The 21,176-nt window shown below is 47.6% G+C and overlaps 1 protein-coding gene across 1 annotated transcript in view; it reads right to left on the bottom strand.

Moving 5' to 3' along the window:
* The window catches only part of Lgi2 (leucine rich repeat LGI family member 2), a 28,172-nt gene extending 8,540 nt beyond the window's left edge, over positions 1-19,632 (bottom strand). The window contains exons 1-7 of the mRNA XM_036200911.1: positions 19,096-19,632; positions 17,172-17,243; positions 15,255-15,326; positions 13,329-13,400; positions 8,516-8,587; positions 7,672-7,841; positions 905-1,069 (exon numbers count right to left, since the gene is read on the bottom strand). Coding sequence (XP_036056804.1) covers positions 905-1,069; positions 7,672-7,841; positions 8,516-8,587; positions 13,329-13,400; positions 15,255-15,326; positions 17,172-17,243; positions 19,096-19,283 — 811 coding nt within the window. The 5' untranslated portion in view covers positions 19,284-19,632. The remainder of the gene's footprint in view (positions 1-904; positions 1,070-7,671; positions 7,842-8,515; positions 8,588-13,328; positions 13,401-15,254; positions 15,327-17,171; positions 17,244-19,095) is intronic.
* Positions 19,633-21,176: the final 1,544 nt, after the last annotated feature.

Below are 21,176 nucleotides of genomic sequence, written 5' to 3'. Positions count from 1 at the left end.
TCTGAGATGGCATGTCCGGGGCATCAGGACTCATGATTAGACTCATTAGTAGCCTGTCCCCCAGGAGTGAAATGCCACTGTTTCTGACGACCCATGTCCCGGCCTTTGCTGTGTAGCCAGTTGTGCCTGAGAAACTCCTAGGATCTTCCCAACGCAGAATGTCTACCCTGGCACACTCCGAAGAAACAGTTCAATGCCTCCCGCAGCCTGAGCAGGAAACCTCTCAGAGGACAATGATCCGGCTTCCAGAGTGCTGTTTGTACAGCCAGTATAAGATACACTGGGAAGGCTGGGAAGGTTGAAGAATTGTTTGGATCTTAATTTTTATGCATTTACTTAAAGAGTAAGCAGATCGTTCATTTTTAGTATCACTAAAGCCCTGGGAACCCACAGCACTGAAAGAAGCCAGTGGATTTATGATCGGTCCATTCTCATTGCTATGCTGTTACTAAGTGTGAGCAGTGATCAAGACCCAGCAAGGGAGCAAGCAATGGAGGGAGGGGTGGTGTGTGTGTGTGTGTGTGTGTGTGTGTGTGTGTGTGTGTGTGTACATTAGTGAATCACCAGCTTAACAAAAACAAAGCCGTGGCTTAGCTCTGGTAGACAGGCTGCCTTAGCTATGCAGGACCATGGGAGTCCCATGTGACTTCTTACCAGGAAAGGAAGATGTTTCTTTCACCTTTCTGGTGGAGTCCCCACCTCCTCTTTCCCAAAGGGTTCCCCACCAGCGGGAAATTACCACCTGAAGTTCTGTTGCCACCAACAGCTGACCGTATAGAGAACAACTTAGAGGGACCAGTGTCTACGGCCAGGGTAGGCAGGAATGTGGTCCCGCCTATCCTCAAAGCTAGGGCTTCAAGCCTAACCTTGACTGTAACCGGGGATGTGTCTTTGCACAACACACCTGTGATATTGTCATAACTCCGGAAATTCATCTCTATGTGGTCCCACTCCAACACCATGCAGTTCTCCATGCTGGGCTGAGCGATGGCCACGTACACGTCGTTCTTGGAGTTGAACGTGTCGACTGACACTGACTGGTACGGCAGAGTCTGATGAACGACGAAATCTGAGAGGGTGTTGAAAAACAACTATTAGTTCAAAAAAAAAAAAACCTTGTGAGAATTCCAACGGCCATTCTCTCTGCTTTGCGTCATCAGCGCAGGTACCGCGGAAGGAACGGGAGGGTGGGGACTCCACACTGCCCTGTGTACCATTTTGCTCCGGGAATTCTGCAAAATGGGACTGTCAGGCCAGTGGAGTGATTGCTACTGCTTCCCAGACACAGTGTCACAAGTTACCAACAAGGCCTCCACTGTCTAAGCGACTAAGGCCTCCACTTCATGAAGCTGGCATGCAAATTATTCTCTGATGGGTCATGCTGTGTTCTAGTAAGTTCTGAGAATGCTACACTTCTACCTCTCTCAGAGCAGTCCCTTTGGGAAAGAAGCTGGCTTAATACGGCTTGATGTAGCACTTCTCAAACTCACAGGAAACAGGGATCCTGTGGTCACCTATCATTTACACCCAGTTCCACATAACCCCATTGGGAAATAGCACCCCTGCAGGCCATAGTGAGTACTACACCTTCCAAACAGGAATGAAGAAGTGGGGGTGGGGGTGCGGGGTGTGATACCTTCTGCAGGGGTCTCAGAAGGGGTCTTATGAAGGACCCCTGGGGAAATTGGGGCGGGGACCTAAATGAGCTCCCTGGACATTGGACTTGGTGTGCTGTGCCTCAGGTCTGGGCATCGTGACAGAGCAGGAAGGAGGCAATGACCTCTACAGGAATAAATTCAGCACAGTGATATTGGGTCTCCTCTTCCGTCTCCTGAGGACTGAGTGTTCCTCACCCACCATGAGTCCACAGGTGACCACTAATTCTCTGTGGAAGTTTAGGTATGGCACATAAATGCCAAGAAACAAAGGGGGCATGCCCTCAAAGCTAGCATAGCATACACACAGGAGTAGAAATCTAGAGAAGAAAGAATTTCTTTAAAACACACAGAGAGAGAGCAAGGTATGTGGCACATGTGTCTAATCCCAGACCTCAGGAGGCAGATTTCTGTGGGTCCAAGGACAGGCTGGTCTACATAGCAAGCTCCAGGCCAGCTAGGGACACACAGTGAGACCCTGTCTCAAAAAAACACCCACAACAAATGGTTTTAAAACAAAACAGAGATGAAGCATTCTTCTGGCCAGAAATGCTCCAACATGTACAGTCCCTTGGTTATGCATCCAGGAGGAGATCGTGTGTTTTGCCCAGCTCTTCCTCACCCAATCCTTAACCATCCTCATTCAAAGTTCATATCACCAGCAATGCCTTGTTCATGTCTTAGCCACCAGACTCCAAACAACAGCATCAGAGTCCAATCTGGAGACATTGCCCTATCAAAGATGTCACGTGAGCCATGCATCCAGGGAGCCCGATCAATAGAAGAGGCAGGAAAGGTGACAGCTGGGCAAGAGTCGAGGAGGCAAGTATGAGGCAGGGATGAGAGGGGTCAGTAAAGACAGGCAGCAGGAGAAAGTCGGGGCTCAGGGGACAAGGACTGTGTGAGGCAGAAGGAAGAGCACTGTGCCTGGAAGCAAATGAATAGCCTGAAGCTACTTCCTGACCTTAAGACCTAGGGTTAGTCACTTCCAGGTCTCGGTTTATTTGTCCTAAGATGAGGTAAGACGGCTGCCCCTCCAACTCTGTGGCAGGGACAGATCAGATGGGGCCGGGGCGGGGGTGGGGGTGAAACTGTCTACCTCAGAGCTCACTCAGACGCAGGCTGCCCCACCTCTATGTCCTGGCCATCTTTGCAGGGAGGGTGTCTATTTTCATAACATTTTTGCCGAGTGGATTCTTGATGTTCTAACCTTGGGGGAAATGACATGACCTCTGTCTGCCTTCCTAGGCATGGGGGGGTTATGTGTACATCTGTACATATCTGCATGCACACAAGAACCTCTTAGCCTAACACAAAATGGAGTTCAATACACCTTCATTTGAAGAGGTGCCCCTCCCTCATTTGTGGTACACAATAAGTGCTTAATATATTTTTTTAACTTAATGGGTGGGCATAGCCTTAACCTAAGTCTGTTGTGAAGACTGTGGGTGACAGGTGAGGAAGCTGAATACAGCAGGCAGGTTCTACGAGAAGAGCTGTGTCACTGGGAACTAAGAGGAGGATGCTCCCATAGCCCAAAAGGCAGAAGGTGAGCAAGGGGTGGTGGAGGGATACATGGTTCTAGTGGACAGGGTGGTCCCCCACAACCCAGCAGAAAGCAGAGTCCAGAGGAGGCCAGCCTTGGAGGTCAGGCAGATCAAGCTTCCGTGTGATTGAAGGTGGGAGATAGAGCCTCCATTTTAAAGGTTGTAAACCACAACACCCAGCCCACACCACTCAGCAAGGATATTACTTCTGCAAGTAGACAGTAGCAAGCCACCTGCTGAAGACTTAGGGAAGATGCCCAGGAGCCTCTAGCCAGCTCCTGACACATACCCGTGACCATCACCACCAAGAAAGAACTACCAAGCTAGTCAGAAGGCAACTAAGCATGTGTTCAAGGCTGCTTATGTTCGAGGCGGGTGAACAGGAAGGATGGAGACAGCTCCTGCACTCTCCCTTTCTAAAACATCAAGGAATGCAGCTCTTTTCATTTCAGTAGAGATAGTTATAAACTCCTCTGCATTAGACCGCTTCCCTTTCATCGTGGAGGCCAAGGCTCTAAACTCCCGCTGCTGTCTTCCGCTCCCATATCTGCTAGCTCCCCCAGCTCCCCCAGATGTGTTCTCAAAAATATAAGCCTCTGAGTTAGAATGTGTGTGCCTTAAAGTAAAGATGTTCACCTCTACTGAGGAATCCTGCAATATAGAAAGGCTACCAGAATCGGGGCTGGAGAGATGGCTCGGCGCTTAGGACTTGCTACTCTTGCAGAGGACCCAAGTTCAATTCCCAGTATCCATGTCAGGATACTGTAACTCTGCCTGTAACTCCAGCTCCAAGAGATAGCACACCCTCTTCTGGCCTCCACAGGCACTGAGTATGCACAAAGCCATAGGCATAGACACAATTAAAAATAAAAATAATTTTTTTTGTTTAAATAACAGTTCTACTAGAATACAGAACATGCTATACAAATCAAGCTTCCATAGCTCCGTTTTAATTTATTTTTCCAAATTAAATTCATCATTTCATAATATTTCCTATACGCTGACTATCTGGCATGACACAGACTATTAATCACGTAAATGACTAATCCGTCATAGAAGACAGCCCTACTCCCACCACCAAAGGAAGAGGACGAAAGGGCCGAGGGACGGGGGACTGAGACCAGCATCAATACATTGTGGAGAAAGGCACTAGACAAATTTGCACACCTTCTCCTCCCCACACCTGAACCCGACTCTCACAAAGCCAAAGGCATGGTCATGGTAGAGAGACCTCAACAGACACATAGCCTGAAGTGACACCAATTTACTAGCGTTAAAATAGTAATGGTACATTCCACCATGAGAGCCACCGACCGCTTCTGTTCACATCAGACCAGGTTCATGATGTCAGTGGGTCTCTTACGATTTCGGCCTTTCTCCCACTGGAATCCACAGATTTTTACATAGCTATTTATAGAAGTTGCAGAAAATGAATTATACATGAGGCTGAGCCTATGAGGAGAGAGAGTGCACATTAATGCATTATTTCTCTTTGCATTTTCGTCAGCCTGAACAAGGGAGGCTAACAGGACAATTAGGATGCAAAACTCACTCCCTCTAAGGAATTTAGTGAATTATCCACCTAACATGGGATCATCGGTGGGTAACAGGAATCTCTGCCTGGTTAAAAATAGACTTGAAGGGGAGGGTGTAGAAGAATTGTGATTAATCTGAAGAGCTGAGGCAGCCTGGTGGGGGCTGCCTGCTCTTTCCTCCCCTCTGTGGAGGAACAGCATGGTAGCAATGCCTTCCTCTCTTGGGCCAAACCGGGAGAGATTGAGCTAAGAAAAATATGGCTTCCTCCAAAGAAAGGAAGCCATAAAGTGACCCTGGGCTCTCTCTCAGTGAGTCTGGCTCTCCATCCTCCAGGCATCCTCTCACACAAACTTTCCCTGGCCTTTGGTAAAGCACCAGAGGCCAGGACTTGATATGAGCAGAAGACAGACACGTCAATACCCTCACAATTTATTGACCGCACACTTAGGTGGCAGGGACAATATCTGGGGACAGGTCATCTTATTGTGTCATCACCCCCAAGGACAAAGATCGTGGAGCAGAGCCAGGGTGTCCATGGCTTAAGACAACTGAAAAGAACAGTCAGTTCCTTCCTTCCTGAAAGCTCCATTTGGACTTTGGAAGGAGTAGGAACCTTGTTAGCAAAGACAGAGAAAGCCAAGGGATGGCCCAAATGTGTTAGAGGACTCACACTGTCCCCATGGATTCTGGGACTCAGGTCCTGGCTGCTGCAGTTCCAAGCTGTCTGCTTTCCAATGACAGTTCTCAGTCCCAGAACACAATTAGAACCATCCACAAGGTCCTCAGGTCAGACATCCTATTTTCTTGTGTAAATGATGCTCCCAGAGCATTTTATAAACCTGTGTCATCTTCTCAGAGATGGACACTGTGACCAAATGTGAACAGAATGATGAGAAATGCCAATCTCACTGTGGGGTTTAGAGAACTCTCTAGAAAAGAATTGAAGGCCAAGAGGAGCCTCAGAAAGTTACAGTCCAGCACTTAAAGCCAAATGGTCTTGAATGACACATTTTTGTACAAATGCCATTGACCATGACCTCTGATTTATTGCCCTGGCCTGATAGCACAACAAATAACCTCTTAGTGGTGGCCAGGCTGAGTAAAGGACACCTGCCAACCACACAGCTGAATACACCCCAGCTCTGTGGTTCAAGACAAGGCTACTTTCTTGAAACCTCAAGTTTCTCAAGCAGAACTTGTGAGTTTCTGCAAGCATACATGTGTGCATGCACATGAACACCTGGGATTCATATCTACTTGGTGGGTTTTGGCTTGTTTGGATGGGAGTAGTTGATTTGTGCCTAAATATGATGCCTTGTTCTTGGGACTTTATTGTGTTCAGTGTTTCTTTAGCTGTTTTCAGAGTTCTCGACATGCCTTCGGGCTTTGTAGATAGCAACTCCTAGCCTCACCGTTTGTTTCCACAAACATCTAGAAAGGCGGCTGCACACTGTGGATTGATCCTCTCTCCTTGAAAATTCGGCTTCAGAAGCACCGGAAACCTGTTTGAGCTTTTCAAACAGAGGTACCCCCTGCCCTCTACCTGTGGGGACTTGGAGGTAGTCGGCATTTTAATTTTATTCTGTAACCTCAAAAATGTGGAAATGGAAACCCTGAGGCGGGCTCTGAGAAAAACAAAGTCACACTACCTTTACAGTTTTCCCTCAATGTGAATGTTTTTCTTCAGTAACCGCTTGTCAACTTATATATTCTACTTTGCCACAGGCTATAATTTTCCTAGTTATCTCTCCCTACTTGAAATGGAAAATAACTTATAGATATAAAATCTGGTATTAAACTTATAATAAGTATCATCTTACTGGAGGAAAAAAAAAAGCCAGTCATAGCAAAAATATCCAGACTTTTCTGGGCTGGCTTTCCATGAAAGGCAGGCCAATTTAAAGAGGGTCTCGTACCAAATTCTCAAGTCTGTATTTCAGTCTTCAAAGACAGACAGACAGATGGGCAAGCTGGAGAGCTAGCTCAGTCAGAAAGGTATTTTCTGCATATGCAGACTTAAGTTTTCTTCCCCAAAACGTACATAAAAAAAGCTCGATATGGTGAGGTGTACATGTAAGCCCAGTGCTGGGGAGGCAGAGCCAGGCAGACCCTGGGGCTCGCTGGCTATCCAGTCCAGCTGAATCAGCAGGATTCGGACCAAGAAATGCTGCCACAAAAAGCAATCCTGAGGAATGGCACCCAAGTTTCACCTCTGGCACCCACATACCCATGCATGCACACACATGAACATGCACACACACTCGGAAACACACAGAGTTAGAGGGCAAAAAAGAACACTGGAGTACTTGGATTTTGTTTGCAAAGAATCCCAATTAAAACAGGCTTGGTGGAAAGAAAATACCCATAATACCCAGCCCTTGAAGCAGAGCAATGCCTTCAAGGCCAGCCTATTCAACATAACAAGAATTAGGCCAGCCTGAGCTACATAGCAATACTCTGTCTCAAGGAGGGGAGGGGGGAATGAAGGGGGGAAAAAAAGAAATTAAAATTAGAGCCAGTACAGCTAACAAAATCTTTTCTAACTGTTGAGATATCTTCCTAACCAAGTTGATTCATTTCTTAAACGTTTTACATGATTTAGTGTGTGTCGTCTGTGTGTGTCTGTGTGTGTGTGTCCGCATGTGCACAAGCATGAGCAGAAGAGAATTGGTAGGAATCAGTTCTCGGTTCTCTTCTTCCCACATAGGTCCCAGGCATTGAACTCAGGTCACCAAACTTGGTGGCAAGTACCTTTACTCAGCGAACCACCTTGCCAGCCCTGATTCGTTTCTCTTAAAATCCTTACGCTTTCTCTAAAATGGCTTTGATAGAAAATGTCTACAGTCACTTTCCCTCATATGCAGTTGGCAATCTACGAGAAAAAGAAAGAATTCTTCTACACATCCATCTTTGAGGGGAGAGGTTCCGCCTACCTGTGGCGGTACACTCATAATCAAAGCTGGTCACATCATTGAGCTTCTTCCCCTGGTACTCTGGTGGACCGATACATAGCACATCAGACACAGTGGAATTTGTCGTCTTCAGCCACAGATACAACCATTTGGCTTTACAGTCACATTCAAATTTATTACCCCTTAAATCTCTGAAATACAAAACACAAATACACACACAGGGAAACAGACATGTTTGGTAGGGTTAGGGTGTAATATGAAACACTGGAGTTACTCATAACCCGATACATCTAAAACAATCCAATTGTGGAATCTCTTTAAAATAACTGTGTTTCATGCATATTATTTCTTGTACTTATTGTTATCTTTATTGAGTATTCCTTGATGCAGTGATTGAACTGAATAGCATACAGAGAGTTCTCAGAGACGAGACATCATCCCTCTTAAAATTGTCTCAGTTCAATGTTGGAGGTGGGAAGGGATGGGAGAACATCCTGATATAGGCTGCCATAGATAAAAACAAGATGTAATAGGAAGACAGTATTCACAAACACAACTGGAACATTCCAGGTCTTGTTAAACTGCACCCAGTACAAAGTGCTACAGTCACAGTGCTTCTCATGAAGCTTGAGAAGGCAAAGCAGATGGAAAGACTACACAGGCACTGCCCATCCAGCAAGCCTAACTCACCACTGGACACAGGATATATTATCTAATGGCTGAATTCAACACAAGACAATACACATGCCATTTCTCAGTGTGTACTACTCTGTGAGAGGACTAGCTAGTCGAGAGCAAAATGATGTGAAAGCCAATCGACTGGGGCCTGTGACCAGTACACCCAAACTTCATTTGCATTACTTACAGTTCAATCAGAGAATCTAGATCACTGAAGACGTCCCTTGGAAGCGCTTTAATGTGGTTGTTGGCCAAAGAACTAGAAAAAGAAAGTCACGTTTTAATGTGGTTACTGCCTTCCCCCCATTCATTTCTGAAGTCCCTTTAAGTACATCTAATGATTCAAGGAGAGCTCTCAATGGCGTTGATTGTCAACACCGAAAGGCACAAGCTCCATGACACAAAGACAACCGGGTTTCAATGGAAGCCTTTTTGTTTTGAAAGTAAGCACTTTATTAAGCTCTTTACGCACAGCTATTAAACTACAGATGGCTTCTCTGGTTCTTGGAATAAAAACCAAGGTGCCAGGCCGTGTGGAGCAACCCCTTTTATTCTAGCCCTTGGGAGGCAGAGGCAGGTGGATCTCTATGAGCTTGAGGCCAGACTAGTGTATGTAGTGAGTTCCAGGCCAACCAGTCCTAGACAGTGAGACCACGTCTTGAAAAAAAGGGTTGGAGGTGGGGGGACATGCCAAGGTCCCATTTCATGGTGTGTAGGATTCTCCATAGTCTAGGAACCTCCCCAGTAGGTGAGACTTCACCATCTCCTCCTCTAACCCAGCCACATAGTAATGGCTCCTTGAACTTCATTGGAAGATGGTCATTTGCAAATATGTTTTAATTATTTGTTTGCTTCTTGATGGGATCCATGGTTTAGTCCCACCTCCAGAACAGTGCAAACACTCAGAAAGTTGGGAAACCTTTGCAGATAAAGAAGATGGATATGCTATTCTGGAAAAATGAATCAATGGATGAATGAATGAATGAATGAATGAATGAGGCAACAATATGAGACTGACAATGGAAGATGTACAACCTTTTCCCAAGAAGTTTTCTTATGGTCCATCAAAGGATATTTGATGTTTGATGTCCATGTTTCTGAAATGGACTCAGTGAATACTCTCTGACACACCAGGATAGAAATCTCAGTGAAGCGGCATATTTAGTGAATAACTGATTATGATTGATTTCATCTTTTCATTAACCAAAGCTGATGAGAAATCCTTTCCCTGTTTCTTCTTAGTGTTGGACAGGTTTCTGAGAAGCCAGCCCACACCCACCTCCAGCTATGGCAGACTATTCTGAAGAGCATCAACTCCTATCGATTCAGGATTCTGCAGTGCCCCGTTGCCAGGCTGCTGAGGATGGAAGCCCACAGTGCAGTGTCCTTAGAGGAAGATGTTGAGTGTGGAAACAATGTACATCAAGTCTGTGCTTTCCCCAGATACCACACATGAATGTAAATTGGCCGAGAAATGGATGCCTTCGTCTAGAGTCTTCTACTCCTGAGTATACATGGCAACATGTCTAAGCGATAAACAAGTAGTTAGTTTATAAAACAGGTATGAAGTGAGTCATACCTGGCCATAGCATGGTCATAGCCCATCCCGGAAGGATAGTTAACTAAATGAGTACTTCTTTTTACAGTCAGTGGGGTGTAGTAGAAAGTTTAAGCTCCTTTTTACCCCAAACATTCTTCCTTCAAATACCAACTGAGAATGGCGAGGCCAACAGTTTCTACTTACTCCCTTCCCACTCAGGCAACCATAAATGGATTAGAAGACCATTTCATGTGCTAATTTACCTTGCTTTTCCTAATGAGGTACCTGCACATTTTTGGATGTGTTGGGAAATAAGCTGGTTATATAATCACACTGAACATACACTGGGGTAACTGTTTGGAAATGTAAAAAAAAAAAAAAAGGAGGTGTTTGTTTTGATTTGGAAAGCAAAGCAAAAAAGAAATTAGCTAAATATCAGTTAATTATTTAACTAAAACTATGTGGCTACCTGGACGCTGCTACACTGAAACGGTAATAATATAATTAGATTCGGAATGGCTAGAGTAAACAAACAAACAAACAAACGAAAATATTTCGCGATTGCTCCAACTTGCACGTTAGGTTCCAGAAGGCAGCCCTCTTCTCATGAGCTATCTGCTCTACCCATGCACAGTGCTTAACATTAGCATCTTCCTTTCCATTTCATTTCGTCTACAAACCCAGAGCACTTACTTCATTTCTCCAACTATTTAATAGCTTCCTGTCCCCTGGGTTCTATAAGACCGCTGGAAAACAAATGTCCTAGATTTTAGTTACAGATTGGCATGGCTCCCTCCATGCTTTGGAACCCAACTCGTGTTTTAATATGAATGTGGGTAGCTAAGTGTTGTGAAAGTTCACCAAAGGCCAACATCAAACATTTCATTTAAATGAGAAGATTCTGGGCAGGGACTTCCCCAAGGAAGTGGGTGAATTTTGGAGCTGAGGCTTTCTCTGTGTGAGAAGTTTAAAGGGGAGATAAGGGCAGTGCCAACTATGTGTAGGTTTCTGCCTGTAGCATGTGCCTAATATCAAATGGTCCTCCTTCCCAGCTTTTGGGACCCACATTTATCTGCCTCAGCTGTTCCCTCCAGATGGCCACATCCATCCTTTCAGCAGTATCTGTCAGGATACTCAAATGGTCAAGAAAATGTATCAATCCAGAGAGGAAAATCAAGACCTTTTTAATGACTGGAAGAATGGGATGGTATTGTCATGAAGGAGGAAGAGGAGGAGGAGGAGGAAGAAGAAGAAGATGATGATGGTGGTGATGATGCCAGCCATTTTCTTGAAATTGGCATTTACTGTGGGAAGTAGTGTTTTGGACTTTGCAGCCAAACATCATAAATGTATTATGTACATCAACAGTCCACAGTCAGTATAACCATCATTATCTTGAGAATGAAGACACTAAGGACCAGAAAAGCTAAGTATTATCAATAAGGGATGACCTGGATTTTTGAACCCAAGCCTGAAACCTCAGTCCATGGGAGGTAAGGCCTCTGGCATACAGGCTGACTCTGAGAGAAGTCTGCACTTCCATAGAAAAACAAACCCGAGAACAATAATGTCAACAGGACACACATTCTCTGACAAGCACTGTATTGACAAGTATGCCCCAATCCCCATGGTTGCTCCCTGTCCCTTCCCCTCCAGCCCTGGGCTCAGGTAGGGCTTCTGCTTGGCAGCCCCAGAACCCAGGCTCACTGTGCCCACTGGCAGATGCCTTCACCAGGATCATTATGGCTTAATGAGAAGACTCTTTTAAATGACTATGTTCCTACACTATGGCCAGGGTTACACTCAAAAGTACCATCATCCCTGCCCAGCCCCCAGAGCCAGTGCCCTCCAATTTCCTCAATTCTCTTTTTTATTGTAGATAAAATGACTATGGATATTGGACCCATCATCTTCCTCAGACAAAAATTATCTCTTATGCAAACGAAGCCCAAGTCTTGGCTAGTCAATGACTCCTACCATGACAATGTTTGATTTTACATTTTCAGAAACACGGCCATTTTTTTCCCAATCTTACTAACTTCTCTAAGTGTGTGTGCTTGTTTTATTCTGATATGCCGATCAATTCAGATCAATTCCTTTTCCTCCCTTTGCTCTCTGGCAAGCAAGTAAGGAACCAGAGAGCTGAGCTGAAACTACAGATTACGCTACCGTAACAGGAAAAGCGACCTTCATGCTAAGGGGAGGACACACGATGTCTCCTGCCACTTCCCTCCTCTACCCGATGTCCTTTGTGGTGGTATTGTGTTCCCAAAATATTGTGTGCGCTAATAAACTTATCTGGGGTCAGAGACAGAACAGCCACAACATTAAACATAGAGGATAGGCAGTGGTAGCGCACGCCTTTAATCCTAGCATTCCAGAGGCAGAGATCTACCTGGATCTCTGAGTGTTCAAGAATACAGCCAAGCATGGTGATTCACGCCTTCAATCCCAGGGAGTGATGGCAGAAAGCGGAAAGGTATATAAGGCGTGAGGACCAGAAACTAGAAGCTTTTAGCTGGTTAAGCTTTTAGGCTTTGGAGCAGCAGTTCAGCCGAGATTCATTTGGATGAGGACTCAGAGGCTTCCAGTCTGAGGAAACAGGATCAGCTGAGGAACTGGCAAGGAGGAAGCTGTGGCTTGTTCTGCTTCTCTGATCTCCCAGCATTCACTCCAATAACTGGCCTCAGGTTTGATTTTATTAATAAGAACTTTTAAGATTCCTGCTACAGTCCTTCACTGAGTCTCTTAAGTGTCAGTTCCCAATTCTGTAGAATGGAGACTCACAGATTATCATGAAACACAGAGAAGGCCTTTGGGTACTAGGCCGGCCTGGTACCTGGCACCAAGTGGGTATAAGAGCCATGCTTCTGTCCCACTTCCTCCATGAGCACAAGGCCTTCAGAGCACTGAGGGTTTCCTACTTCACATGGGGTTATGTGGATCTCCCTGGGGACATAGGATGGTGGAAACCAATGTGTAAGTTGGTCACCACAATGAGTAGTGTCTAACAGTACTGGAGCCTCTTGGGCAATCTCAAAATGAGTTTCCTTTGAGAGGTGTTGTGAATACAGAAACATCAAGGAAAAACAATTCTGTGTATGTGCATGTGTGGGGTGTGTGTGTGTGTGTGTGTGTGTGTGTGTGTGTGTGTGTGTGTGTTTATGTATGTGTTCATGTATACACATGTGACCACCAGAGCCAACCACCTTATTTTTTGAGATAAAGTCTCCCTGGGACCCGAAGCTCACTGACTGCTTCAGAGAGGTTGGCTGGCCAGCAAACCTCAGCAATCCTCCTACCTCTGCTTTCCCAGCACTGAGGTCACAAGTATGCACCCCCATGCCTATCTTTTTACATGGGTTTGGGGGAGCAAACCAAGGGCCTCATGTGTGCATGGCCAGCACTCTGCAGACTCAGCCATCTCCCTAGCACCTACAGCAGATCTAGGGGGACTTACAGGTGAGTCAGGTCACGGAGACCCCGAAAGGCGTTTCTTGAAATGGTTTCTATTTTGTTTCCTTCAATGAACCTAAGGAGAGAAGCGACATAAGATGACCACATTCCCTCTCCTGAATATCTCCAGCAGATGATATAGTGTGCTTTGGCAGTAAAATTGGAAAGCAGTCATGAAGTATCAACACTCCCAAGTTAGCAGCAAGCTATGCTCAACTCCACGAGGGAGCCAGGCATGTGAGCAAGAACACAGGCATGCCAGGCTCTCTCCTCCTTCCAGATCAACTTGATGTCTCCAGATTCAGAGCTGGCAACAGGGGCGATAGCATCTTGGGTTTGAGGAAGGGAGAAGACTGTACTGCGTGGAAGCCAGAAACTCTCCCACCCCTGCAACACTGGGAAGCCTCCAGGTATTTTCCCTGCTCATCTCACATTGCCCTCTGCCTGGCGATCCAAATACTTTTGTTAATACCATAGCCCCTAAAGGGGAGCCCATTGTGTTACCTCTCTGTATTTTAGTTTCTGCTAGGAAGAGTTCCATTAAGCCTGGCTTCCAGCAACCTTGAGCTCATCCTGTCCTCCACAGCCTCGTCTCTAGACAAATGGTGACAAGGCAGGGATGTTCTCAAGCTCTAAGGGATGCTAGAAAGCAGAAAGGACAGTCCGGGGAGCAGGGCTGGCTTTCTTTGTGCTGAGACGGTACAGGACTTACACAGAGACCCATCACAATGACACTTGCCATGCTGTAAACTCTCAGGACATGACACAAAAACACTGGAACTGTTCCCAAGGGCCAAAAAGCTAGCAGGTCTTTGATGAGATGGTCCAAGGGAAAGGCTTTGCCACATCCGTGACACAATTGATGAGCTAGTTCTCACAGAGAGAACTCTCTGATGCCTGTTTTTAAAAAACTCTGGTGTCTGTGTAGTCCTAGATTTTAGCATACCCTGATAAGCTAACTTTCTGCCTGATGCCCTGGGCAGACACAAACTCCCCATCAGAGAAAATCCCAGGTACCCCACAGCTATTCATGGGATTTTGGCAGACCCCGGTGGCTTCAATCCTGCAGCTGTGATGCTCTCTCCACATCAAATACATGCCAAAAATACCGGATTATGACAGGGTTCTCCAGAGAAAGAATTCCTGGGGAGACACCGTTCCCTGAGACCTCACACCAGCAGAGAGCGTTTTCTACCTGGGATGTGTCTGGAATTCCAACATCTACCTGTTCACCTCAGATAAGACAGCAGGGACAAGGCTTTGCAAATCCTCTGAATGCTAAGCAAGAAAATCCCAACTGATAGCAGGATTAGCATTATTACAGACTCACCAAACACAAGGCTGGGACAACTTAAGGGGAAGGGAAAGACTTGAATGTGATAAAGGATAAAATAAGAACCACAGCCAAGCTCTCGGCTAGAGGGGGAAATGATGCATCTGAAGAGGGGGAATAACCCCCTCTCCTGCCTTTTGTTGTTGTTCTGGTTTTGGTTAGATTTTCACTTTTGGGAAAAGGAAAATCTAATCAGACCCTCAGCAGAACTCACAGGAGATAGAGCAAACGGGATATGGGACAGCTGGATACATACCAGACAGTTTACCCTCAAATAAGGAAACTTTGTTTAAAAATAAGTAGCCCTGAGAACCGTCCAGCTCTATTTCTGGCCCCTCAGCAAATCCATGCCTAGTTATGGAGGTTAAAAATATCCAACACAATCTCCAGTCGTACTTACTACATGACAGATGAAATGTCAGCAGAGAATGAATGAGTACCTCCTCTCCTGAGCTCTGTCCCCAGCCTCCGTGCTGGGGAGTAAGTCAGCTCACAGGCCAGTGCTGGCAGGAGAAGGAGCTTTCTGCAGTGCTGTCCCCTCCACAGGACACAACTTTAGAAAGCCCCTAGAGGAACCAAACTCTGAGCAACACTTACAGGTATTCGAGATGAAAAAGGCCAGCAAAGGCATCATCCCGGATCACCGTGAATGAGTTAGAATTCAGCAATCTGAAAACAAGACAGGTTTTAGTAGAGACGGAGAGGTCAGTCATGCGCTGAAACCGTTTCTTTTTATTTTGTTAGGTGCTGATCTATGGGCAAAGGAAGGCTCTTCTCGGCCTAAGGACAACCCCTTAGGTTCCCAAATGTCCTCACCACTGTGATGGGGACAGTGTGGAAGGGTCCCTTGCTGGCTGAATCTTCGGCTATCTCTCCAATACTACCTCTCTGTCCCCATCTTGGAAAGTAGGAAATTGGGAAATATGAACTGATGGCTACTATTCAAAACCAATTTTCTGCTAGGCACAATTGCATAGCCAATGAATACATCATGATGCCCAAGAAACCATAGCATCATAGACTTACAGGAATCTAACCCAGCTATATTCTAGAGATATTTGAGCCCAAGGAAGAGAAGAGAGTTGACTGAAATCACACAGTGGAGGCAAAAAAGAAAAAAAATCTAGTCTACCATACTATACATTCTCATGAGAAAGAAACATTTTTAAAAGGTTAAGAAATCTCTAGAAGAATATCACTATATAATTTTCTATTAGAGTAGCCAGGTAAATTTTTTTTTTGTAAATACTTATAGAAACTACCTAAGTTTATTTGGCTAAATAATATCTAAGCTATATTTCTATTCTGAAAGAACTGAGATTTAAAGTTGTGTTTTATTTATTTGTTTGTTTATTTATTTATTGTATAGTTGTATGACATGTCGGCGGGGCACAAGTGTGCCACAACACTTATGTAAGGCCAGAGGCTAATTTCCTTCCATCATACAGGACCCAGGGATCGAATTCAGGTCATTAGGTGTGGTGGCAAGCACCTTTGCCTACTGACTCATCTTGCTGGCATATGAACTGAGATTTTAAGTGGTAAATTTCATGTTATAGTAGGTATAAAACATATCAAGAACAAAACTATCAGTGGCAATTTATGGAGGGTGGTTAGTGATTTGTATCTGTCTTTTTTCTATAGTGCATTGCTTACTGTACTTACAGTCTTGCTAAGTCCAAGAAATATGACAGCGTCTGTGCTATGTGCTCACAACTGCCTGCTGATTTTCGATTTTGCTTATGCGATGCTAAGGATGAGACCCAGGGCTTCCTGCATGGTAGGTAGGCAATGCTCTACCATTGAGCTATATACTCTCCATACACAAACCCCAGCCAAGTGAATTACTTTCACAAAGTGACTTTGGAACATTGATTGTCATTATCAAACATCAACTGACTTGGGTTTCAGGGCCCTGTGTGGGCACTCTGCTATCTCTCTTACTTGGACATGGTTCATTAAGAGGACCTGGGACAATCATAGCTTTGGGGCCGTGGGCTTGGATCCTCACTCCATGGATCAAGGTAAGTCATTTACCTTTTCTGAGCATCAATTTCTTCATCTCTCTGATGGCAAAAGTACCTTTCCCAAAGAGATGTCAGTCCAGTGAGATAAAAGCATGCCCACCTACAATGCTGCCTGCCTACACGTGTGTGTGAGAGACAAACTGGAAATGCTCCTAACTGAAGACTTTTAAAGATAAGTTTCTTTTGATGAAGTGAGATGTTTGGGGGAACTATTCATTGAGGTGAAACTCAATGCAGCCACCTCCCACTTGCCTGATCTGTAAGTGGGATACACACAAAGCCCCAGGAGAAAAGTGGGTGGAAACTCGGGTGATAAACTGGATCAGGACACTGGTCCAATGTGGACACCACAGGACAAGTTAAGAGCCAGCAGGGGTGACTCCGGTAGCTGTTGTAATATAGGAAGACCCACACTGACGAGGCAGAGACCATCCTTCAAGGACCACACTTGGGGGACCCCATTTTGCAGAGATTGTCCCATACTCACAGCAGCTGCAGGGAAGGCAGATGGGAAAACATTCGGTCCTTGATTTCCAAAAATGTTCCATTGACTAGGCTCCTACAGGCAAGAGAGGGACAGAGGGAAGTCCAGGTTGCTTTCAGGAAATGCCAAGCCAAGTGGGCACTTGGCCTCATCCCCCAACTGAGCTCCACACTCTTCCTCTGCGGGGTGAAGCCTCATGTGTTTGGCCATCCTCTTCCCAGGGAACAAGATGAGAAGGGACGAGCTGTTAGCCACACGAGGCTAACAGAATCCTGTACTATCATCAGACTGGCTCCTCGCACAGACATTAGTTCTGCTGGCTTAAAATAATCCCCTCGCTTCCTTCACTTAACTACAGGAGGCCCCTGCCGAAGACGGATAATTACTTCACCTTTGCCCAAGTATACTGTTTGTGCAGACACAAAGTTAATGTTGGCCCTCGGAACTCTGGGGTAGGATTAAGCATTCCCCTCGGAAGCACAGGTCTCTGAAAGACACTCAGAGCACTTCTGATGAAACGCACTGTGAAAGCCTTGGGGAAAACTCAGAAACACCTGAACTTGCCCACAAAGGAAGAGGCAACGCCATCTGCCAGATAAATGGTCAACCCGGGATAGAGGCTTCGTTGTGTCTGCCTCAGGGTCTCCTACCCTTTCTGGCCACAGCAGGACTTCCATACATTATCGGAGTTAACATGCAGAACACTTCAGCTTTGATCATATCCGAGGGGCTTAACAAGAGAAATTCTAGAATCCTCCATGTGATCTAATTTAGCAATAGGAAGAGTCAAACAGGCCTACTGTTCCCCACAGCTATCCTCTTCCAACTTTACAGATGTAAACAGGGCCCCGGATCCTCTCCATCCCTGGACCATGACGCTGTTTTGCCTTGGAGAAGAGGCACAGGAATGATGACACGCAGGAAAAGGCACAAGCAACGTTATCCCCAGGATTCCCTCCTCTACAACTGGGGGGGGGAGGGGCAGGGGAAGGGTGGCCCCAGCATCTTACCCTGGAACAATGGACTACCCTAGCAGGAAACGGCCCAGCAATATAGCCCCCTAAGGTCCCTTCCATAGCAACATTTTTTGCCAGTGTGACTGTGTGAGACCTAATTGAAAGCACTTAGCAAGCGGACGGAGGACCCTTTCTCATTAGTTCTGCCCAGTGCTGGTAATACAACCCGCTATGGGGAAAGGTGGTAAAAAAAGACAGGCCCTCTTGAACTCAAGACAAGAAGTCGGGTGCCTTCCTACCCTAGGGGCTCAGCTGGACACCTCATTACCGCAAGACACTTGGACGCCCTCTTTGAAGCCACGTGGAGCAGCCCCTCCACTTCCAGAGGCTGCATGCCTTTGCCCAGGCTAGCCTCTTCCCAGCCTGTGGTGTGGAGAGGTCCCGAGGGGGCCAACCTCACAGCACATCTGAGGCTGATTGCCATGAGGCCTCACCCATTCCTAGTTAGTCCACGCAATCCGGGAACGTTCAGCTGCTCTCCAGTCACACACCCACCCACCCAACAACACAACAGAACCACTCCAAACTTTAAGACACCCAAACGATCATCGCGGGGCGCGATTCACAGGCTGTGGACTCTGGTGCAGAGACCCTACCCCACTGTGGGCCCTGGGTCTGCAGTAACATCAGCTCCCCCAGGTAGATCTGATGCAGGTGGCCGCGGGCCACAAGGAGAAACTGTCACGCGGACCTACTGGATTCCCGCACTCTGGGGTTCTGAGTCCCCCTAACCTCCCCGCGGCACAGACTCCACCCACGCCCCGTGGTGCGCCCCCAACTCAAACGCAAAGGAAGGGATTAGGGAGCAGGGTCAGGTGGCGCTGCCCCAGCACTAGCCGCAACTCCCTGGTGGCGGCCGGCGCAGGGCAGGGCAGGGCAGGGCGGGGCGGGGGTGGAGGGGTCCCACTCACAGGGAGCTGATGTCGCCAGGCACGATCCTGGGCACCCAGGAGGAGCCCACGCAGATGATGGACTCCTTGGTACAGCTGCATGTGGCGGGGCAGCGCGCCAACCGCCTCACCTGCGCGCTCGGCGGGATGAGGCACGCGGCGCTCAGCAGCAGCAGCCCCAGCGCCCCGCCGCCTCTCCGCAGCGCCATGCCGGGTCCCCCGGTCCCTACCCGGGCCCGGACCCCCGCTGCCGCCACCGCCCCGCGCCGCGCGCTCGGACCCGGCGCCGCTGCAGACGCGGGTGTCGCTTCCCCGATCGGCCGCCGGCGCTGCTGGCGAGAGGACGCGGGCGCCGCGGGTGTGGGAGGCCGAGCCGCAGCCGAGCAGCATGCTGGCCGCCACCCCCACTCGGCGCCCCCCCACCCGCGCCCGGGCTGCTGGGCGGCCGCCGCACCCGCCTCACCCGCGCTGGCCTGACATCAGCACCCGCGCCCGCCGCGGGCCGGGACCAATGAATAATGCACGCGGGGGCCCTCCCCGCGGGGGAGGGGGAGGGAAAAGTTGGATGACCTTGGGGGAGGGGCCGGCCGAAGCGCAGACCCCTTGGGATCCCGGCTGAGCCTTGCAAGAGCCGGGACCCGCAATCCTTCTGCCGGCTGCAAAGAATTTCAGGGACACACTGGACTCCTTTCTGCGGGGTCAAAAATGTGAGCTTGCTTCCCCGGGAGGGGGAAAAAAAAGTAGGAGCAGAAAGGACTGGAGGCCCCATACCCCTCAGAAAAGTAGGGGTGGGGAGAACTAGCTTGACCTGGGAGAGGGGTCTCTGCCCTGAGTGCTCGGAAGAGGCCAGACCTTTGAGCAGACTTCATTGATGTTTGAAGAGGACCTAAGTGAATGTGGCCAAGGGGCTCGGCTGGGCCGACTTGGCTGGCAGTCCACGTGACTGTGGGGTCTGAGTCTCCACCGCACCTGAGCTCACTGAAGCCTGCCACTTTCCTTTGCCCAAGGAAAGTAGAATCGCAAAACAGCTACAGCCTGGCATCTCCTGCCACGCTGGGCCTTGGGGGGGAGGGGGGAGATCCTGCAAAAGTTTCCCCTGTTCAGCGCCCCATCCCCGGATTAAATGATAGGGACATGGATTGTAAAGAGAGATAATGTTTGATACACCAAGCACTGCGCCTTTCGTCTCCTAACCCTTAGCAGATCCTATCCACCCTCCAGAATTTCCCGAGGAGAAAACTGAAGCCCTGAAGGCCTCGGTAGCGGTCAGGTCTGGTGTAACAGCGCCAAAAAGGAAGACTGGAGCCTGAGATGGGAAGTTGTAACCGACCCCAGGGAACCTCTTTCCTACTCTGGAATCTGTCTCAGGGAATTTGAATGTTATCATAAGGCAGTGTGGTGCTGGGGGAACGGAGGAAAAGGCCAAAGCAGAACCAAACGTGGAAGGTTCCCCCACCCCCACCGCTGCAACTGCTTAGAGCTGGGACCTGCCCGGCAGGTTAGGAACCTAGGCAAAGCCTTCTGATGTTAGTTAGCACGCTCCTGAAACAGGCACAGCCAATGCAGAAGAGGGGATTCATCAATACTGTCACTTATTCCTGAGTCATTTTAACACCATTCACAAGGGAAATACCGAGCTGTCCACCATGGGAAAGAAGAGAGAAACAGTCCCTATGAGCAGGGAACTTCAGTCAAGCTGGGCAGATAGCCCAAAAGGAGAACTTTCCCAGGGTTCCATGGATGTGTAGACCAGCCAAGGGATTCATTCAGGAATGGAAAGTGGGCTGTTAGTAGGGGACTTGGTGGGAGGAATTAGACACTGTCTCAGTTATTTTTCTTGTTGCTATGGTAAAATACCCTGGCAAAAACAGTTTAAGGGAGAAAGCATTTATTTGGGCTCACATCCAAGGGTAGTCCATCATATCAGGGAAGTTCTGGTAGCAGGGGCCTCAGGCATCTGATCACGTTGCATCTGACACCAGGAAGTGGAGAAGGATGGATGCCCATTCATGGCTGGCTTCCTTCTTTTTTACCCAGTCCAGGACGCAGGCCTAGGAAATGGCACCACCTTATATCTTGGTGGATCTGCCTGCTTTGGTTCA

The sequence above is a fragment of the Onychomys torridus genome, chromosome 10 (genome assembly GCF_903995425.1).
Source record: "Onychomys torridus chromosome 10, mOncTor1.1, whole genome shotgun sequence".
Classification (NCBI taxonomy): Eukaryota; Metazoa; Chordata; class Mammalia; order Rodentia; family Cricetidae; genus Onychomys; species Onychomys torridus.
This window is presented reverse-complemented; position numbering and strand designations above follow the sequence as displayed.